This window comes from Olea europaea, chromosome 10 (genome assembly GCF_002742605.1).
Source record: "Olea europaea var. sylvestris chromosome 10, O_europaea_v1, whole genome shotgun sequence".
NCBI lineage: Eukaryota > Viridiplantae > Streptophyta > Magnoliopsida > Lamiales > Oleaceae > Olea > Olea europaea.
In genome coordinates, this window is record NC_036246.1 from 34,638,921 (window position 1) to 34,660,198 (window position 21,278).

At 35.8% G+C, this 21,278-nt stretch overlaps 1 protein-coding gene and 1 long non-coding RNA gene across 5 annotated transcripts; one reads left to right on the top strand and one right to left on the bottom strand.

Annotated features, from left to right (window-relative positions):
* Positions 1-1,645: 1,645 nt before the first annotated feature.
* LOC111401965 (zinc finger CCCH domain-containing protein 45-like) lies at positions 1,646-12,469 on the bottom strand. Of its 4 annotated transcripts, none has more exons than XM_023029962.1 (5): positions 12,154-12,468; positions 3,548-3,715; positions 3,353-3,429; positions 2,306-3,271; positions 1,646-2,254 (listed from the first exon to the last, which is right to left on the bottom strand). In XM_023029962.1, the coding sequence occupies exons 2-5, from the start codon at positions 3,659-3,661 to the stop codon at positions 1,870-1,872; spliced, it is 1,542 nt and encodes a 513-aa protein (XP_022885730.1). In that variant the 5' UTR covers positions 3,662-3,715; positions 12,154-12,468; the 3' UTR covers positions 1,646-1,869. The 4 variants fall into 4 exon arrangements, with proteins under 4 accessions (XP_022885730.1, XP_022885728.1, XP_022885727.1 ...); XM_023029960.1 differs by having other exon boundaries at positions 1,646-1,939; positions 1,976-3,271; XM_023029959.1 differs by having other exon boundaries at positions 1,646-3,271; positions 3,548-3,696; positions 12,154-12,469.
* Positions 12,470-15,921: 3,452 nt separating this feature from the next.
* LOC111401966 lies at positions 15,922-20,852 on the top strand. Its single transcript, XR_002704148.1, has 3 exons — positions 15,922-16,172; positions 16,276-16,550; positions 19,492-20,852. It is a non-coding gene; the product is annotated as an uncharacterized LOC111401966 (long non-coding RNA).
* The last annotated feature ends 426 nt before the right edge of the window (positions 20,853-21,278 follow it).

Sequence of the window (21,278 nt, forward strand, 5' to 3'; positions counted from 1 at the left end):
TCTGAATCCGTCCCTGATTCCAATATCATAAACTTGGCAATCTATAGTCTTTAAGATGTAGTGAAAAATCATTCTCCAGCAATTCAAATAATATTATTTCTTACAACCACTTTAAACTTCTACCATCATTGTTCTCATGGTGTGTTTATGAAACACACATATGGACAAACATAAAATTTCTGTGCTTGTATGATGTATGTTTGTTTTTGGGCGATTATCGTTGGAGTTTGATATTCATTATTGTTGAGTTATGAATCCTAAAAATATAAATTTATGCCGTAACAAACTGACATTTGATCTTTGATTCTTGAAATCGGTACTCATCCTATGTTATGCCCTTTGAAGTCCAGGGGCGGAGCCAAGAATTTTGTCCAGTGCGGGCAAAATTTAATCAATGTCAGACTTTTCGGTTATAGATTTAATGATATTACAATAATGCTAAAAATGACACAGTGACAACACTAATAAGATTATCATCTTCTTCCTTATTCTAAGATCTGTAGCAAGTTGTGCAACATCAAAAATCAATTTTATTCGATATTTCCTCATCAACATTTTCTAAGAAATTGTTTTTTTTAAAGAATCTCTCCATTGACATTTCATACTAAAATAAACCACAAGTGACGGTTAAATACTAATTGATAAGGAAATAATTACAACTTTTTACAAATTGGTAGAACCCCAAAAAATCATCACTAATTGTTTGACTAATAGACAAAAATCAAGATTTTAAGAATCCATCACAAATATTACCAATATTCAATATTCACATAATCACTAATATTAAATAGAAAAATCACATGATCAATAAATTTTTTGCTGCAAATTTGAGAGCCCAAGGAAACATGGGTTTTAAGAAAGAAATGAATTTTGAAAATATTTCAAAACGATAGTAAATTAAAGGAAATTTTATAATTTCTTGTCGAGGGGAAAGAGTTAGAAAATATCACCGTGCAGTGAAAGCATTTGCCCGCACTGGACACTGAGTGGCTCCGCCACTGCTTTGAACCAAACCTAGCCTAGGGTTTGCCAAAAACAAAATGGTGTCCACTTTCTCAAGATTTTTTACCTCATTTTGACTGCAGCCTCTCCTTCCATCTCTCTGTCGTGTAAATTCATGCCTTGAATAGTAAGTTCAATTGTATTATGAATAACGAATTACCGTCTATCACTAGCTTATTGTTTTATGTATTATTTTAGTATATTTACTTGTTTATGTTGATGATTCCATAATCATCGATAAAAATCATTGCTGATCTCTCAGCAAAAATATACTAATGCAAAAAATTTTCCTTAGACGTTCTCCGATTTCCTAAATAACATTTTAATTGACGACTAAACTTATCACATTAGCAGAAATGCAAACATAATTGGTTACCTAAATAACATTTTAATTGACGACTAAACTTATCACATTAGCAGAACTGCAAACATAATTGGTACCAAAAATAGAGTAAAAACCGATTTCCTAAATAACATTTTAATTGACGACTAAACTTATCACATTAGCAGAAATGCAAACATAATTGGTTACCTAAATAACATTTTAATTGACGACTAAACTTATCACATTAGCAGAAATGCAAACATAATTGGTACCAAAAATAGAGTAAAAACCTCTAAAGCATGTAGTTCTCAAGGTAAATAGTCTTCAAAACCAAAATTTCTTGGCCAAGTTAAAAGTATAGTAAGTTTCTGTAAATAGCATGTCCAGATGCAAACATAATTGTAACCAAAAATAGAGTAAAAACCTCTAAAGCATGTAGTTCTCAAGGTAAATATTCTTCAAAACCAAAATTTCTTGGCCAAGTTAAAGTATAGTAAGTTTCTGTAAATAGCATGCCCAGAACTCAAACCTATACAAGTTGTTTACCCAAGTTTCATCCGCTTTGCAACAGAAGTCTCCACCACCCTACCTGGCCGAACACGATCCCCACCCGGCCTGCCCCATGGCTGAGACATAAGATGCTGGTACTGGCCGTTGAGATACATGCTAGGCAACTGATTGTTTAGATCTAGTTCAAATTTTATATTTCTAGGAAATTCTAGTCCATGCAAACATTTACCAGGTTGCCCAATTTTGGATACTTCATGCTTCTCATTTACTTGAGTTTCACCATATTGCTTTACTAGGGACTTACAGTAATCACTGTCCTTCAATAGAGGTGCTGAGTGACCCATGGTCACTGATGGAAAATGGTATCTTCCAGAACCTGATATGGCCTTAGTTTGCTGAACAGAATCCATGGAAGCATCCGGGTTTGCAACCATATGAGAATTTAAAGTTGCTGAATCCATGGAAGCACCCGGGTTTGCAACCATATGAGAATTTAAAGTTGCTGAATTATCAAGTCCTCTATATTTATTAACAATTTTTTCGATCACCTCATTAGGTTTTGATGTGGAAGGAATTCGAGGTGCATCAGGCTTTACCTCCTGTGCTCCATATTCGTTTATCATCCTTTTAATCATTTCCATATTTGTTTTCGAGGAGGAAGGGATTGGAAATGACACTGTCCTTATCCCACCAATCTTGCTAATTCTTGAACGAGGAGAAGATCCAGGTTCAAAAATTAAGTTCTTAGTCAGAGACGTACCAGAATTTGATCTCCAGAAGGGAGTTGCTTGTTTCACTGGCTTTGGTGCAGCTATTGGCAGAATTCCTGAATGCGTTTTTCCACATGCACCAACTGTTTGGCTCCGAGTTCTGGGTTTGGTGCTAGGCATAGGAATCAATTCTTTCTCAGTCACACGTTTGGAAATAGCAGGAGTTTTCCTACTTGAGGGTTCACCATCTTCCGTTGAACTTGGCAAGGGAAATGATGCGATTGGTTCCGGTCCGGCTATAGGTCTGGTTTTCACTTCAGCCCCAAGCTCATTTTTATCAACCAATTTCCACATCATTTTTGGGTCACGAAGAAGCTCAATCAGCAGATTTGGGTCAACTGACCTTCCATGCTCTTTGCTTCGCAAAATGGAAGCTACAGCAGCAGCAGCAGTTGCAGCAGACACCAAATCACCATCTTTTAAACCATGTATAAGGTCAACAACAGCTTTTTCATTGGGTAGAGGAACAGGGAGATTGCAATGAGGTGTTTCAGATGTTGACTGGTCTTTGAGCATTGGTGGTGGCTGTGAAACAGGGCAATAATTTACTGGTGTTAATCCATTCAATTGTGCTTCTGCTGCTTCTTCAATTGGAAATATTGGAATTTTTGGAATGTGATTATCATCATAATATTCACCTTCCACGTCGGATGAGACGGAGGGTCTAAATGTAGATAGAAGAATTACACGAGGTCAAGTACGGGAAAATTTTGAGAAAACAAAAAATCTAGAGAGTTGACTATACCTGGGAGGTGGCATTCGACCCCCTACGCACTCACTTTCTTCACCAGCAGCCACACACCATTCTTTTTTCAATGCAAACTGCTCAATAAGTGAATTGAAAAGAGAGAGAGAGAACAGATAAACAGTGTTGTCAAACCATCATTTTCAACCAAGAACAAATGGACTAACAATCCCCATTCCACTTTAAATTGCTTACTTTGGGAGGGCATTTCCAATTAATCTGAAGAATGAATTGGGGCTTATCAGCCGAAGACTTCACATTTAATGCATGGTGACGTTTCTTCGAGTCCATAAAATTAGCACGGGACATAATCGATTTGAGACCAACTTTTGAAGGGCAATTCCCTGGTAGAGACAAGTTTGCCTGGTTGATTACAAAAGTACATAGTAACTGATGTCATTCAGAGTATTTAAGTCTCGTTAACAGCTGCAAAGATATCCTGAGGTACTCTCACAAGATTGTAAGAAAAGTAATTACATTATGTGCTCAGCTATCATATAGAAATATGAGAGAATAAGGGAAATAACATGCTTTCAAAAAAATGCCCAATATGTCAAATAACAAAATAGCCAAACTTACAAAAGACAGCTGGTTACGCAGTCTCATTAATTAGATATAACAGGATCAACTCCCAAGTTAAACAAATGTAATATATCTGTTTCTACAACATGGTAGAAACATCAACAGGTTTATAAAGGACAAACTAAACCTTTGCTTCCTAATGCAATTTAATAAGATTTAAATATATTTGACATTATCATAATTTCAGATGACGTTTTGTTACTTCAACAAAAACAAGAGATCACCGCATAGTGTATACACAGATTGGTTGCAACAGTGAAAAGCATGCCTTTATTTTGCATACAAGGAGAAATTATCAACGTGAGGTACCAAGGACAAAAATGAAAGGAACGGCTGAACAGGAATATTTTCAACAAAGTAGTGATTAGTTACTGGAATGAACCCTGCCAGATTTTACTTATTAAGATAAAAAAGTGTTAACTCTATTGGAAATAATGAGAACAAGATATAGGTAAACCCAACTTTGACTGAATTGAAAAGAACGATTTCAAAAGAAAATAGATAATGAAGATCAATAGTGACTATCGTACCAACTTCTCTCTTTCACTCTTTAATTGCCTGCCTTTCTAATTCCCTCCACTACTTATTTATAGATCTCCTAAAGCTAATTAACCACTTCTCCACCAGATTCTGTTACTTCCCGCCAGTTCTTCCAGCCTTCTTCTGGGTCCTTCTAGAATAAGTAAATCGTATAGGGGGTCTATCATTACCCCCGGTTTCCAAAACAACCTTATCCTCGAGGTGGAAGTCTGGAAAGTGTTGGCAGATAGACTTGCATGACTCCCATGATGCTTCAAATGCTGGTAAGCCCTTCCATTGTATCAGTACTTCCTTTTCTGAGTGTTGTCCCTTTTCTACCTCACGAACTCCCAACACTTGATCAGGTTCCACAACCCATTCTAAGGTAGCATCCAGCTGGGGAGGAATATGTTGGGTTGCTACCGCTGCCCCTAGTGCTTTCTTGAGTTGAGACACGTGAAAAACTGGGTGAATTGCCGAAGAAGGGGGCAGCTCCAATTTGTGCGCTACTGACCCTATTCGTTTGACAATTTTGAAAGGGCCAAATACCTAGGTCCCAATTTCTCATTTGCTTTTTTGCCAAGAAGCGGAAACAATATGGCCTTAGCTTTACATACACAAGTTCCCCTTCATCAAACTGGACATCCCGTCGGTGTGGTGATCATTTTCATCTTTGCCTGGGCTTGATTAAGTTGAGTTTTCAATTCCTCCAGGATAGCATCCCTGTCCATTAATTGTTGCTCTATTGTTGATGCGCCTGTCTCTTGTGTCCCATATCGGATGAGTGGGGGAGGGTCCCGTCTATACAAGGCTCGAAACGGTGTAGTCTTCATTGATGCAAGAAAAGTGGTTAAACCAGTACTCGGCTAGGGCAGCCATGAACACCAGCTCCCAGGATTGTCATAAGTGAAACATTGCAAGTATGCTTCCACACCTGTTAACAACCACAATCTGCCCGTCAGATTGCGGATGATATGCAGTATTCCGGTGTAAGCAAGTTCCCTGTAGCCTGAGCAATTCCATCCAAAAATGACTCAAAAACACCTTGTCTCTATCTGACACAATGGAGCTGGAATCCCATGAAGCCTCCCTACCTCCCTTGCAAAAACTGTGGCAACCCCCGAAGCAGTAAACAGATGTTTTAGCGGTAAGAAGTGTGCATACTTACTGCGATGATCAACAACTACCAACAATGTGTTGAACCCTCCTGATTTTGGCAGCCCTTCAATGAAGTCCATAGATATATCCTCCCAAACTTGATGTGGTCTCAACAATGGCTGCAGGAAGCCTGCTGGTGAAAGCGCCAGACTTTTGTTGAGTTCACAAACCGAAAATCCTTCCTAAAACTTCTTGATGTCCTTCATTCCCCTCCAGTACAGGTCATTTGTTATTCCCTTATAGGTTTGCAAAAACCAAAAATGCCCACCTAATTAGCTACTGTGGAACTCCTTGAATGGTGTTTAAATCAACAAGGAAGAGCGAGGAAGGACTAGTCATCCTTTGTATAAGAGCCTACCTTGATCAAGTGAGTATTTCGGATGCAAATCAGGTTCTTCTTGAAGCTCTTGCTTGATTCTGGATAATAATGGATCCCCATCAACCTGTTCCAATATCGTTTGCACATCCACAATCATTGGGATTGAGATAGCTGAGAGTTCAATTAGGGAAGAAATTCTGGACAGTGCATCAGCCGCTTTGTTCTCTATGTCAGGTTGGTACTGAATCTCGAATTCATAGCCCATCAATTTAGTTAGCCAGCTCTGGAAATCTCCCGGTACTACCCTCTATTCCAGTAGATATTTCAGGCTCCATTGATCTGTACGGATTATAAACCGACGTCCTAGCAAATAGTGCCTCCATTTCTGAATTTCAAGGACCATAGCCATCAACTCTCTATCATAAACAGACCTTTGCTGAGATTCTATAGACAATACTTGGCTGCAATAGGTAATAGGTTGGCGATCTTGCATCAGCACCGCCCCCAGCACGTATCCTGACGCATCGATTTCGACGATAAAATCTTTCGAGAAATCCACAAGGCTATCTGCTTCCTTAGTCCAACAAAAGGCATCTTTCTTTAACTGTTGTGTCAATGGCCACGAGATTACCCCGTAATTGGCCACGAAGCAACACTAGTATCCTGTTAGCCCCAAAAACCTTAGAGTTCCCTTAGAGTTTTGGGTGAAGGCCATCAAACCATGGCCGCTATTTTGCTAGGGTTCGCCGCCACCCCTTCTACTAAGACAAAGTGTCCTATATAGTCCACCTCGTGTAGTGCAAATGAGCACTTCTTAGCATTAGCGAGGAGCTAATGCTTCGCCAATACATTGAATCCAAATGTTTCCCATGCTTCGCCAATACATTGAATCCAAATGTTTCCCATGCGACGATAGGTCCTTGCTATATACCAAGATGTCATCAAAAAAGACTAACACAAACATCCTCAATTACTCCTCGAACACTTGGTTCATTAAGGATAGAAAACTAGCCAGCACATTGGTAAGACCAAATGGCATTACCAAGAATTCATAATGCCCATCACGCGTCCTAAACGCCGTCGTGTGCACACTTCTCATCTTACCCTAATTTGACGATATCCCAATTTCAAGTTCAACGTTGAAAATATAGTTGCCCCATGAAGTTCATCTAATAACTCGTCAATAACTATAATGGGAAATTTAATCGGATCGGTGACTTTGTTCAGGGCTCTATAATCAACACAGAAACGCCAACTCCCATCCTCCTCGTTGACGAGCAACAACGGGCTAGAGAACGGACTTTACTGGGATGAATGATGCCCGCGGCCAACATTTCCCGAACCAACCTCTCTATCTCATTTTTTTGGACATGCGGTTATCGAAACAATGTGACACTTACTAGTTTTATGTTCCTTTAATAGAATGGCATGGTCAGTTTCCCAGTTTGGAGGTAATCTCTCGATGTCACCAAACACTTGCTTATATCGCTCCATCACCTGTTTAATCAATAGGGGTATCTCCCCTTCTTGTGATTTTTTCCCTTTGTTTCAAGTATATTCTCCAGCCATATCCCCTGCCCCTCCCATTGTGCTTTCACCATTGCTTTGAGAGAAATTCCTGATTTGTTCAGCCGGGAATCTCCTTTCAGCGTGATCGTTGTCTCACCCATTCGGTATTGCATAATCAACAATTTCCAGTTAACCTCCATACTTCCCAAGCTACAAAGCCATTGCATTCCTAATACTATATCTATGCCACCTAACTCCAAGGGCGGAAAGTCCTCACCACTGTTAAGCCTTGCATTCCAGTGTCACCCCCTTGTAGATTCCCTTCCCCTAGACAGATTCCACTGACCACATAACTTAGTAGGAAGTTGGGGAGATTAAATGGTGAGTCACCCTACAATCGATCAAGATAACCACCACCTTTAGCTGCACGGTCCCTTTAATTTTCATAGTTCTCGACGTGGTCAAACCAACGATGGAGTTGAGCTCTCGCTCAACCAACTCTGCCACTTCCACCGACGGTTCCTCCAACAGCTCACTGCGATCATCTTCTATACAATCTCCTTCCTGCACCAACACCACCTTTAGCTCACGATTTTTGCAGCGGTGCCCCACAACGAATTTCTCATCACACCAGAAGCATAGCCCCTTCTATCTAATTGTCACTCAACATCTGACATTCGTTTGGTAGGGAATTCCCGGCATAGGCTGTAGAATTTTTTCCTCACCATTACTAACCTTGTAGGGAAGTGTTCGCCTCTCTTTACTTCGTTCCGGCTTAGGGCTGTCGCTGCTAACCCCCCCCCCCCCCCCTCTTTTCCCCTCCTTTTAAAAAACCCCGCCCCCCCCCCCCCCCCCCCCCTTCTTTTGGGCTAAGTTTCCTTGGGCCATTTTTAGCACCAAGTTGCACTCCTCTATATGTTGGACTACTTTCATTAATTAATTGGCCCAACCCTTTTAGGCTTAATAGCCTGAGTTCAGCCCTAATCTCGAGCTTCAACCCATTGATAAAAATTCCCTCCAGTACTTCATCCGACATTCCCAATACCAGGGCAGCCAAGGCTTCAAACATCCACTAGAATTCAGCCACAGATCCCCCCTGTTTCATTACCAAGAATTTTTTGCAAAGACTACCTTCCTAAATCGATTGGAAACGCATCAACAGTAGCTGTCGGAATTGCTCCCAACTGTGGAACAATGTTTTGGTCTCTATCCACTGCAGCCAGGCCAGAGCATCCCCTTCCAAACTTACCCCAATAGCCCAAATTTTCTGTTGTTCGGTTAGTCCATTGATTTTGAAGTACCGTTCAACACAAAATAGCCATCCATCCGGTTTTTCACCACTCAAAATTGACATTTCCAATTTCCAAAATCACCGCCAGATGCTTTCATCTTTGCCCTAATCCACACTTGCCTAAATTCCTTCATCACCGATGTTGACCGAGCCTCTAGGCCACTTTCCACTTTCGTATGACTATTGCCCAACACGGCGTGTGTTCCGTAGATCTTGCGTGTCTATGACGCTGCCAGAACCTTCACCTTAAGAATTCTTATTCCACTTCTATAGACTGCAGAACTTTGGCCATGTATTGGGTAAGATATTCTGCTGATTATTCTAGCCACGGCAACCTCCGTAATTCTGTCCTCACCTAATCAAGTTCCTTCTCTATCGCCTCCACCTTACTATCAGTTTTCTTTTGTGCCTACTCTGATACCAATTTGTTAAGACTTTTTTGGAAATAATAAGAACAAGATATAGGTAACCCAACTTTGACTGAATTGAAGAAAACGATTACCCGAAAAAAAAAAAAAAAAAAGCGAAGATCAATAGTGACTCTCGAACCAGCTCCTCCCTTTCTCTCTTTAATTGCCTGCCTTTCTAATTCCCTCCACTACTTATCTATAGATCTCCTAAAACTAACAAACCACCTCTCCACCAAATTCTGTTACTTCCCGCCAGCTTTTCCAGGCCCTTCTAGAATAAATAAATCATATAGGGGGTCTATCACAATGTATATCAAATTTTTCTTTCAACAAGAGAAAGCAAGATAGTCCTGACAATGACACAACACTACAAAGCTCAACGATCAATGCCAAACATTGCAAGATCAGCATTTTCTTAACATGATAACACAGCATACATGTTATACACTAGATAATATTGAGAACTCGACGGTATTTATCAGGAAGAATTTAATCTGCAAAGTATCTCTTTCTAATATCTCCTCATTTAATCTGATCAGCACATTCACACTGTGATAATAGGTCAAAAGAAATACTTTTTACATACTAAATGACAAAATCTAACATCATCGCTTAATCTTAGTGCAAATACTATTGTCTTCACTAAAACAGAGACATGATCAGAAGCCAGCACAGCTGAGCAACAATGACAGGTCAAGTATCTTCCTTAACCTATAAGCTGCAGATACAAATACGGCATAAGGTGAATTACCCAAAAAGAGCTAGTATACGTAACAAAAAAAATCGAGTGTTGAAACCGCTTATACAACTATAAAGTTAAAATAAAATAAGATGACAATTGAAATAACTCAAAACACTGACAATGTGAAACCAGTATTTGGAAGATATTTAGCATATGCCACATATGAAAATATTGCCTAAAAGTCATAAACAGGAAAAAAAAAAAAAAAGTTCTGTCATGGTTGTTTCCAGCATTTTAACTCATTTTCCTATACAAAATACAGTAAATTTTGCACTTCTTGAGATATAAAATAAGCAGATCACTTATAAATTAAAGATAGCATAGCACACTAAAAGAGTTTGTTTACCGACGCAATAATTCACGAGTCGGAATTAGTTCACATCAAACCACTTGTGGAAAAGAAAACAGGAAGAAATGAAAATGCTTAACAGATATAATGGAAACCAAAATTTGATGAATGCAACGTATCAGAATCAAACAGACTAATATAGCATAGGAAGCATATAAATGATAACGAAGCAGCAGATTGAACTACCCATGTCAAAGTAAAAAATTTATTTCAACTGCTATCGTTGTTTCTTATTTAGTCATTCCAAGAGGTCTCTCTTTCACATCATGATAGACAATAACAGATATCAGTGAAACAAAAAAGGATGTCAATTATTATAGTGCCCAACATGTAAAATCATCAAGTTCGAAACAATTCAACAACCATTAACGGCCAGCTAGGAAGGCAAATCTTAACTCACTTGTAAGGTAGCCATTGTTCACCTCCGCCCAACACCCCCAAATCACTTTTGTCCCCCAACACACGCGCCCTTCTTTATAAGGTAGCTATTGTTTTCCAGCTATTTGCGACATCCACTGGAAATTTATCTAATGAACGCTGTCCCTAGTAGTTAATATGTTAATGCAGCCAAAATTTCCATGTTCTTAAAAAACATTAACACAGCCTACACCTACTACGTGTCCGCCGGACAAAGCGCCAATTAATAGAAACTTAAATACATGGGCAAATTAAATACCGACACTCACTGTTTAGTAAGTCCCAGTATGGCATAAACCACGTGGACAAACTCAGGATAAACTTTCATGTCATTGACTATCTGCATTATGTCATCACTTTCCAGCTACAGAAAACAAATGCTACATTTCAGGACATTTAGTGTCCCCATCTTTTCCTTATTTTTCATAAGTTACTCGGTCACATCATGGGGTGAAACATTTGGAGGTCATACCTTAAGCAAACAAATAAGCAAGCAGAGATTTGAGAGAAAAATGATAAGGAAAAACTTGAATAATTTCTCGGAGCTGATTTGACTCATAGATTTTATGAATTCTCTCTCTGAAATTATACTAGTTGGGTTGGATCAGTAAAATCAATTTCCAGAACATAATTGAAAAAACACTCTCATCATTACAGTTTAAAAAAGGTGCTCTCTATAGTTTTAACCTAATTGTTGCATCCATGTTCAATATTCTTTAGATATGTCAATTGATTTGTCTGTGCAATTAATGCAATCATCTTCACGTCATTTGTCGATAAGAGTGTTTTGTAATCTTCTTAGATTTTGATATGTATTTTTATTGAAAGTATGCATTTTATTTTTTATAGTGTAACCACACCCTCCCTTGTGTTTCCTAGAAATACAACCTAGATATAATATTTTCAAGGAACTCAATTACGAAATTGAAGAAAAGAAAATAGACACTTTACGATTTTGCTTAACACAAGAATGGTTCCACAGCTCTAAATCAAGAACTAAATTTAATCCATTCTCATTCCCACTCATGCCAGCTTCCACAAGGGTTTATCCAAAAAATCCCTGCTAGGGGATGCTGCCCTTGTTGAACTGTGGATGCTTACTCGCTAGTGGGAGGGAATGAAAAGATTTACCAATTGTAATTGAAACAGCGGGAACCTTGGACGCGGACTGAGACTCTTACCCTTTATTCAACCAAACAAACTTCCTACCTCTCCCACTTTGAACTTCTTGGCTCAGCGTTCATGCAACTCGGATAAGTTCATTCATGGAAGTATGCGTTTAATAATAAAAAATAAAATCACGCATTCTTCATCGCCACATGTATATACACTAATACACATCAACTAGAAGTCTAAAACATTTATTTAGTCTCAATAAGTAACGAAATGAAAAACTAAGCAAACCACACCAATCAAAATGAAAAATCAACCCCAAAACTGACAGTCAAAAATAAATGAAACAGTGGAAATGGAATAGCATGAATTGGGAAAGACGTAGGTTTTACCTGTCGAAGGTTTGCACTGGAAACTCAATTCGATTTCCTCAATTACTTCATTTTCCTCTAACCCTCAAATCCCTTAAAACAATTTTTTTTTTTCCTGTTCAGATTATTACCCAAAAACGGATTTTAAAAGATCTTCATCAAGAATTTCGAAAAAGGAAATTTTCACACACTGTTTCGTAAGATAAGAAGAAACCCTATTTGGGGATGGTTCACGAAAACCTGCCAGATGCAGGATTCTGTATGCGCCCGTGTCGGTTCAATTGAAGAGTTTCATTACCACATAATGAAGCGCCGCTACTTGTATTATTTTGTCCTTTAGCATAGAATAGTTGACACCTGCCAGTGAAGCCAGATTAACTATGCTCATGTTTTTTATTTTCCCGCCAGAAAATTTTCAACATTAGTCCCCAATCCTTCAACGCATTTATAATTATACTGAAGGTCCCCAATTTTTGTTAATTTTAGCACTTAAGTCCCAACATGTTTTTGTCATGTACTTTTCTTTAATTAACAAATTGAATAAGAAATAACAATCTCAATATAAGGCCTCACGGTAATGAATAGATGTCCAAAGGTTAACAAAGAGGTAGCTTATTCTTTCTTCTTAAATAATGAAGTTACAAATCATAGTTCGTGAAATCTCTATAGATTCTTAGTTTATATTTTTATCCAAGACTACTTAATTTAATACCGTAGCTCCCTTAATCAGGACTACACCAATTGAACTAAACTAGAAATTTTTACAATATCTCACAAGAAAAATATCAAATTAACAGCAACATTACCCAAATTGCGACCACATCAAATTGCATTCTTCATAATAATTATGTGTATACATATGGATCGAGTTAGCTAACATCTTTGATATAAATTGACATATTTGTATCAAGATTCATAACAAGGCTTCAAACTCCTCAAGAGCATATACTAACCTAATAAAAATAGCTAAATCACAAGGAAGAATAGACATTAATGATCCAGAAATAATTACACATCTAGCAAATAATCTTCTTTGCATATCACTCTTTCTTTTCTCCACCAGAACTGAAATAATTAAAAAGTTGAATGAGAGAAAGCAGTAGTTTCTCTTGTAATGAAAATCTTAAGTTGATTTTATCTAGGAACTTTTAACAAATGAACTTACTTGGATATGATGGTTATAGGAACATTGAACCCCTATTTCATAGTTTTTTAGAAATAATGAATTTTTGAATAGTAAATATGGGAGAATGCATGTTAAAAGTTAACAAAACATTTCAGGTTTACGTGTGTAATATTTTTATTGAGAAAATATAGTTGAAAATGAGTATGAGAAATAATAGTTATCAAATAAGGGCCGAATAGTTTTTCAAATCTAAAATTCCTTTAAAGTCCCAAATTTAAAAAAATAAACAAATAAAAAATTGTCATGCTTCAAAAGGTCACGATCTCCAGAGGTTGTGTAATAAATCGGCATTTTGGAACTAACCGAGATCTACTATCCAAAATTAAATGTCCAACTTATTGTCCATTCAATGATTCATTGACACGTCACTTTAAATTAACATGTCTAGAATATCTCTCACTGCCATTTGTACTAGAAAACAGGTGTTAAATGATGTGTCAATGAATAATTGATGGACAACAAGTTGGACAATCAATTTTAGAAAGCGGATCTCAATTGATTTAGGTACCTGCATTGATTTTAATAAAGAAATTATATGGCAATCTGAAATTTCTAAAAATAATAATAATTTGAATGATACGTTGCCCAAAGTGATTAGTAAAATTTGAAGGGTTTTTATTATTTTAAGAAGTAAAAAATAAAAAGATAAATTCAAGCACTTGCCAAAAAAAGGGGAAAAGATATCAAGTCACCTTTCTGATATGTGTCATAAAATTAAGAGAAAAGAGAACATTATGAGAGATTGAGAGGGAATCAGAACTCTTTTGCATTTTATTGAAAATCAAAGTCCTGTGTGTATAGAGTATAATTAGGATTGTAATTATAATTGCATTCACTAATATTATTTATAGAAAAAGATATAAGGAAGAAATATTTTAGAGACCCAAATCCTAAATCATTTATCGTTTTCTTTTCTTTTCAAATTATACACCGATTCTTACATGGACGCCTACAACTACTGCATGCCATCTATCGTTGCGTTCAGCAACAATCGTCGCATGAATTTCTAAAATTGAAGCTTCAACCATAGATTCTTCTTCCTCAAATATTCTTTCTTTATTATTATTGTTTTTCAATCAATAATTTAAGTAGAACGAACCAAACGTTCAGTTCCATATCTTAAAAAAAAAAAACCCATTTGGTTCCATTTAAAAAAAAAAAAAAAACACTATAGTTCATGGTTCGATTGAAGAAATGTCAAAAATTAATGATATTTTAATTCAATCAAATCTCACTATTATCTATTGGTAAATATGCGATAAAGGTGAACACATTTCGGTTTGGACGGTTTGCGATATATTTTTAACTTAAACCATTTTATGTGGTTTGAAATTTTTTCAAATCAAATCAAACCATTTTATTTTTGAATCGAACGATTTACCTATCGACATTATAGTAATATATTTAACATATAAGTTTAAACGAAAACTAATAATGTTAAATATTAAATTAAATTCATATTTACCATGAAATCCACTAATAAATTATTTTCGAAGTTGGTTGCTAAAAGATATTAATAGAACAAATACATCTTTTTTCAATTTTATTTATCTTTTCTTATTTGATATTCATATTGTCATATAGCGATTAGTATATATAGAGTTACATTATGTTATTATAATTTGGTCAAAACTCATTTTGTCTCGTTAGTGAGATATTAGATAAGAATTGAATGTGATATATTTAGATATACAAAGATTGATAGAGTTTCGCCTTATTAAGAATTGACGAATTTCATTTTCTAGGTACTTTATGAAAGTAGAAGGTCGTAGTACTAGTTTAGAAATTTTATCATTTTCACACAATCAATATGATTCGTCCTTCATTCTTTTCAAACCACAAACAAGTTCATTAATTATCTAGACACATAAACAATTATTTTTCTATCCAAACTACGGTTCACAAGTGTATAATAAGTTCAAAAACAACAAATAAAAAAATAAGGAAAGAATTGCTTAAATAAGAATTTGAGATTTACCGAAAGAAAATGGAGAAAGAGGCGATTCAGGTAAAAATTAGTAAACTAACAGGCAAAGATGACTTATGATTCGTTCATCAGTGGTAAACATTTGTCAAATGTTAGGGAAATGAGAGTTTATGTTAGGGCTTCTAAAACTTTAGAAATGATTTGTAGACGTATTTTTGTTGAATTATGATATGAATTGTATGGCTAAATAATGATGAATCTAATTTACTTTCTATGATTATTTCTATACGTTGATTGTAATTTGTATTGCTAAAATTGGTATTTTTTTTCTGAAAAATGAAAACTGTAAAATTTTTAAGTTAATAAAATTAATGTTTTACTTTAAAACGATTCAGTTCAATTTTGTGCGATTTTTGAAAATAAAAATCTAAACCAAACCATTTTGAAACGATTTATTTCGATTTGAGGGAAAAATCACTGGTCCACGTGGACCCAAACAAACGATTTCGGTTTGATTTACGATTTTGCAATTTTTTTTATTTTATTATTATTATTATTTTTTTTTTGCCCTAATCTACGACACATGTAGAACAATCAAAGGAATTTGGGGGTTCAAATGGAAAAAAGTATTAGACTGGGCTGCTAATGAAATAAGGGGAAACGGTCACCACCGATTTATAGATCATGATTTCTGCTGATTGGCTTGCATTCTCTCCCGTTTCTCTCCATGAAATCTCCAAACCCTAGACCACCTGCCTTGGCGCCCCAAATTCCCACTTTGCAACTTCCATTAGCAAGCATTTCTGAAATATTAATCTGAAACAAAATAGGATTTTTGAGTGTATTGAGTAGAAATTATGGAAAATGAATGATGGAATTGTGGAATTCGAGTACGGTTTCGTGCGATCCGGATGCTAAATTCATCAGGTATATCTACGTTTTCCTGATTTAATTCGTTACTATTTTTATCAATTAATTCACTTTTTCTCTGTCAATTTTTTGATTTTTGATTTAATGCATGGTTTTTTAGTTTTTGTTTTTTTCCAAAGAAAGAAAAATTTTCTTCCGTGAATGAATTTGTATGAGTATGAGTTACATGAAGATTGAGCCATGAAGCTCAAACTGGGAGAGATGAGAAGTTTGTTTGTTTGGACGAGATGAAGGAATCTCACACCTTGTTCAAGGTTTCCACGATTTCAATTGTAATTGCTTGATATCTTCACTCACTACAAGCGGCTCGCAGCTATCCACTTTTCAACAGGGCAGCATCCTCTAGCAGGATTTTTCTAGTTGAAAACCAGTAAGGTAGTGTTTGATTGCTCCACTTTTCCATTTTCCAACTTTTCATTGTTTGATTGTCCAAAATTTTTCATGGAATTGAAATTTTCACTTTCTTGCCACCTCAGCATTTCCCTTGAAATCATGGAATTGGAATTCTCACCAAAATGGTGAGAATTGGAATTCCCGGATACTGTAACATTTTTTTTATTTTTTATTTTTGCAATGGAAATAAATTCTAAGAATTATTGTAAAAAAATATTTCCTTTTTAGTGACAATTTCCATATAAAATAAAGTCAAACGAACACAAAAAATAAATGATTTTATTGATTTTTTTTGTTGACAATTGAAACAAATTTTATACCCAATACTAGTAAATTTTATCTCTTTAATTGACAATTTTCATGTAAAACAAAATCAAACGAACATCAAAAAATATTTTTATTTCAACATTTTTCGCAGATAAAATTATACTAATTAAACACAATAATTTACAATTACCAGAAAAACAATTTCAATTCAGAGCCTGTTTGGTACCCATTTTTTTTGAAAATGCATTTTTCTCTCTCTTCTTTTCAACCACACATTCTTTATTAAAATAATATTACACGTAAATCAAAAACTTTTCCTTATTTTTCAACCACACATTTCCCATCAATTTACTATTCAAAAATGCATTTTTACATAAAAATATCTACCAAACACCCTCTCAATTCAATTTCATCTTTGCAATCAAACGGAACTGGAGGGAAAAAAGCATGAGTGAGAATGAGCAATGAATTGAGTTTAGTTCTTGAGTTTGAGGATTGAAAGTGAGTTCGAGCAGGGGGTTGCATTCAGGCAATAGTAAAATATAAGAGAATATCTATTGGACATTAAGAAGGCATGATTTTAATTTAAGAAAAAAGCATACTTGCATGGATTAATTCATCTGAGAGTAAAGTGAAAGGAAAATAGAAAGTGTTTCAATTTTTATCTACAATTTGTTATTGAGCTCCTTCAAAAGATTATACCTAAGTTATATTTTAGGGAAAGGTCTGGCAAATTTGGTTACATTATAAGTACAGAAATGTATGGCTTCATAAAAATAAATGCGTAACAGATGCTATATTAAGATTTAAAAAAACTCATGGACACATGACGCCAGTATGAATGCACTAGTTATAGACATATTAGTTGGCTTGTCCAAGTGAGAATGAAGTTGGACGCAACTATTAGGTTAAGACTGGACATGTTGAGCATGTATGTAAAAACTGCAACGATGACAGCGGTAATTCTCTAATATTAGGAATTGATTTTAAAGATCTAACTGCTATCATCTTATTGATAAAATTCACAAAATCTAATCTCTTCTGAGTGTCTTGCATAGATTTTTCCTGGTCATTCTAGACTGAACTCTCTGCTTCCTTTCTGCTTCTTTTTTTTTTTTTTTTTCCTTCGTGTCTTGGGGTGGGTTGGGGGGTGGGAAGGATCCTTGAAAGTTTTTCCGAAATGTCTTTTTATTAAATGTTGATAGTTTTCGTTTAGATGACCAACATATTTGGAAATGTTTAATTAGACCTAATTGTAGCTTGCAGTAATAAATGTATTGTCAACAATATTGTTAAAATCAAACAGGACTGGCTTGTTCAAATCGGTAAATAAATCAATGAACCGGCCGGTTAACCAGAAACCTGGTCATGGTTTTTTACCGGTTTTATGTTCTTTGCTTCCCAAATTTTTTGAATGTTGTTGATTGGCCTCCAAATTCAATGGCAAGCCCAATTGAGATTCCCTTCAAAGGATTGCTGCTTTTAAAAGAAACTCTTCATCAACTTTTCCTTTGATCATTTGGTGTGGGATAAGGAATTAAAGCTACAGTGCCCCGGTGTGGGATAAGGGACAAAAGCTGTGGCCAATTGAAATCTTAAATGGTCACTTAATTATTTACTTCATTCTATAATAAAATGGATTTAAATCATGGATCCCAAAGCACAAACAATTTCAATTGAACAAAACAAATTATTTTGTACATATTAATTATTAATTTCTGAAATTTTAAAATAAACTATATGATAAAAAATCTAATTGACAAGCATGATTTATATTTATTTTGAATTAGTAGTACTAAAATTAAAAATATATATATTATTTTTGTTATAATATTTTATTGTTTGTGTCTATTTATTTACTTAATTTTGGCATTGGATTCAACCCTGGCTCGAATCTTTGACCATGTTCCTTCTTTAGGTCCATGCCCAGGTCAGTTTTTAAAATATTGAATGTCAATATTAATAATGACCTTTGATGACCTTAAAAGGTGTTCATAGAGAAAAGCATACCTTGTGAACTTAAGTGAAGAGTCGGAAGAGGTTTTCAAGAAATTAAATATTTGCAGCATTCATGAGCACATACTTATGTGAGGCTGGATTGACATTGATTTCTTTAGTAGACACAAGAGTTTAGTTTAATATAAGTTCTGTCTTGCATTCTCTTTGTTGTGTTTAGTTTAAAAATAAAAAAAAATCATTTGATAGAACTTTTTTTTATTTTTTATTTAAAGTAGAACTGGGCTGCAAGTCTTTTTGTAACTGATTACTACTTTTTTGTAAATATTCTTGTTCCTTTTTTGCTTTTGTCTTTCATGACACTCTAGTTAATAATTACTCATGGCAGTACCAATATGGAATAGACTATAAAAGCATGCCGCTCTACTTAATAAAATTACTCATTCTAATTACCATTATGTTACGTATCTGTCTCTCTTTTTTCCTGGAAAAGCATGGTATTGTCATTATTCTCTATTTTTTTACGCACACTGGCTGAGTGCTTGGTGTAAATTTCAATAGTTGGAAATTAGAACGCATGGATTACTTGACTTCCAATCTTGTGAGAGTACTTTCAGATTGAAATAAGTTTACAGATGCTAATATCTAACTTCTATGCTCTAAATGAGATTAGTTGCAATTTATGTTTGCCATCATGCAGGTAAAATTGTCTCGACAAGAGGATTGCCCTTCAGAAGTTGGTCTTAAGTCGATGACATCTCTCCCTAATGTTATGGACTCAAAAACCCGCTCATGTGGTCCCTACCTTTAATGTGAAGACACCAGAAGATAAGCTCCATGCATCCTTCAGATTAAAATGGAAATGCCTTCTCAAAGTCAGCTATTTTAAGTGTAGTAGATCATGATTCTCGTGCTGATAGCATAAATGATATGCCTGACTGTGCTAGGCTAGTCCATTTGGACCAATATTTGTGGGGATGTTTTTAAGTGTAGTAGATCATGATTCTCGTGCTGATAGCATAAATGATATGCCTGACTGTGCTAGGCTAGTCCATTTGGACCAATATTTGTGGGGATGTATTGCCTAGCATTTTGAGGATTTTCCACGGCTGACAGGCCTAACAAAGTGGAAGATAGGCCCAACCCACTTTATAGCGCTCGTATGGTATTATGTCCCTTTTTGTCTCAGCAACTACCTCAAAGACGGAAAAGTGGCAAACCTGTGAGGCACGATAATCTGGGCCATTACTCAATGAAAAAAGGATGAATCCATTGGATTGCTTCCCTTCTGCAAAAGAAACACAGACAATGATGCAACAGCTGCATAGCATGCAGGAATATCACGTCTCAATAGTATGAGAACTCACCTTAGGCTTATAGGGAAGCAATCCATTGGATACGTCTTTTTTCATTGAGAAATGGCCGGCATAACATGCCTCACAGGTATGCTGCATTTCCTTCATTTTCTTTAAGGCATATGCTAAGAGAAAAAAGGATATTTATGTGGTACAGGAGGTATAATATGGATTGGGCCCACCGTCCTTACTGGCACAACATTTCAGCCGGGGAAAATGCCCAGCCTGCTCAATAATGCATCCCTGGAAATATTTGTCCACATGGGCCTTCCTAGCATAGCTAGCTAGGCATATTTTGTCAGTCAAAAACTATGCTTATGGTTCCAGATTAAATGGATATGCTCTCAAAAGCCTTGCATATACTTCAATGACTTTGAGTGAGTAGGCCGGGGCTTTGAGTGGGGTGGTGGGGACTCCTGTTACAAAGTGGATGAAACTCGAATAAGTTAGGAGGAAGGACTTCGCAATGTGTGTGTGCACAAGAAAAATGTTTCTACCGCAGGCAAACAGCTTCTTTGGATGAGCAGGATGTTTCAGCTTATAATAGCTTTGGGGTTGTACGAAACTTGTAATTTTGGATGCAATGCTAGAAATTTTTGTTTCGATGTTAGAAAATCCACCTTTAGAATTACTGATGCTTTGTAGGATTTTTTGGTTATAAATTATATTTGCACTCTGATACTTCACAATTTGGTTTCCATTTCCACATAATTAATGTTATGGATTTAAAGGGCAAAAATATTTGTTAAGACTGCTAACCAATTAAGGAATCAAATTGAAACAGAATCTTGAAGGCGTGAACAAGGATAATGGACCCTTCAATTGAAGTGATGTTATTCTTTTTCGGAGCCGACCATTACAGTTGGACGGTTCAAAGTAGACGCGTCGGCACTTGAAGATATGAGCACGACTAAATAATTATTATACAACTTTATCTGTAATATAATAAATATCATATGAGGGGAGAATCATTTTTTGGACGATTCTATCCCTATTACTTATGTGCCCTATGACGATTCAATTATTTATTTACATTCATGTATAATAATAATTAACATTTATTTATAATGTGGACGTGTCGAGATAGTTTGAAAAGGAGGTCAATGTTGAATTGTATAAATTCATATATTTT

Bases quoted from the DNA above. Each gene is read 5' to 3' on its own strand.
- LOC111401965 (XM_023029959.1), bottom strand. From the start codon at position 3,661: ATGTCCCGTGCTAATTTTATGGACTCGAAGAAACGTCACCATGCATTA. The intron at 3,430-3,547 runs GTAAGCAATTTA...CTTATTGAGCAG, and splicing joins ATTGGAAATGCCCTCCCAAA to TTTGCATTGAAAAAAGAATG. The intron at 3,272-3,352 runs GTATAGTCAACT...ATCTACATTTAG, and splicing joins GGTCGAATGCCACCTCCCAG to ACCCTCCGTCTCATCCGACG.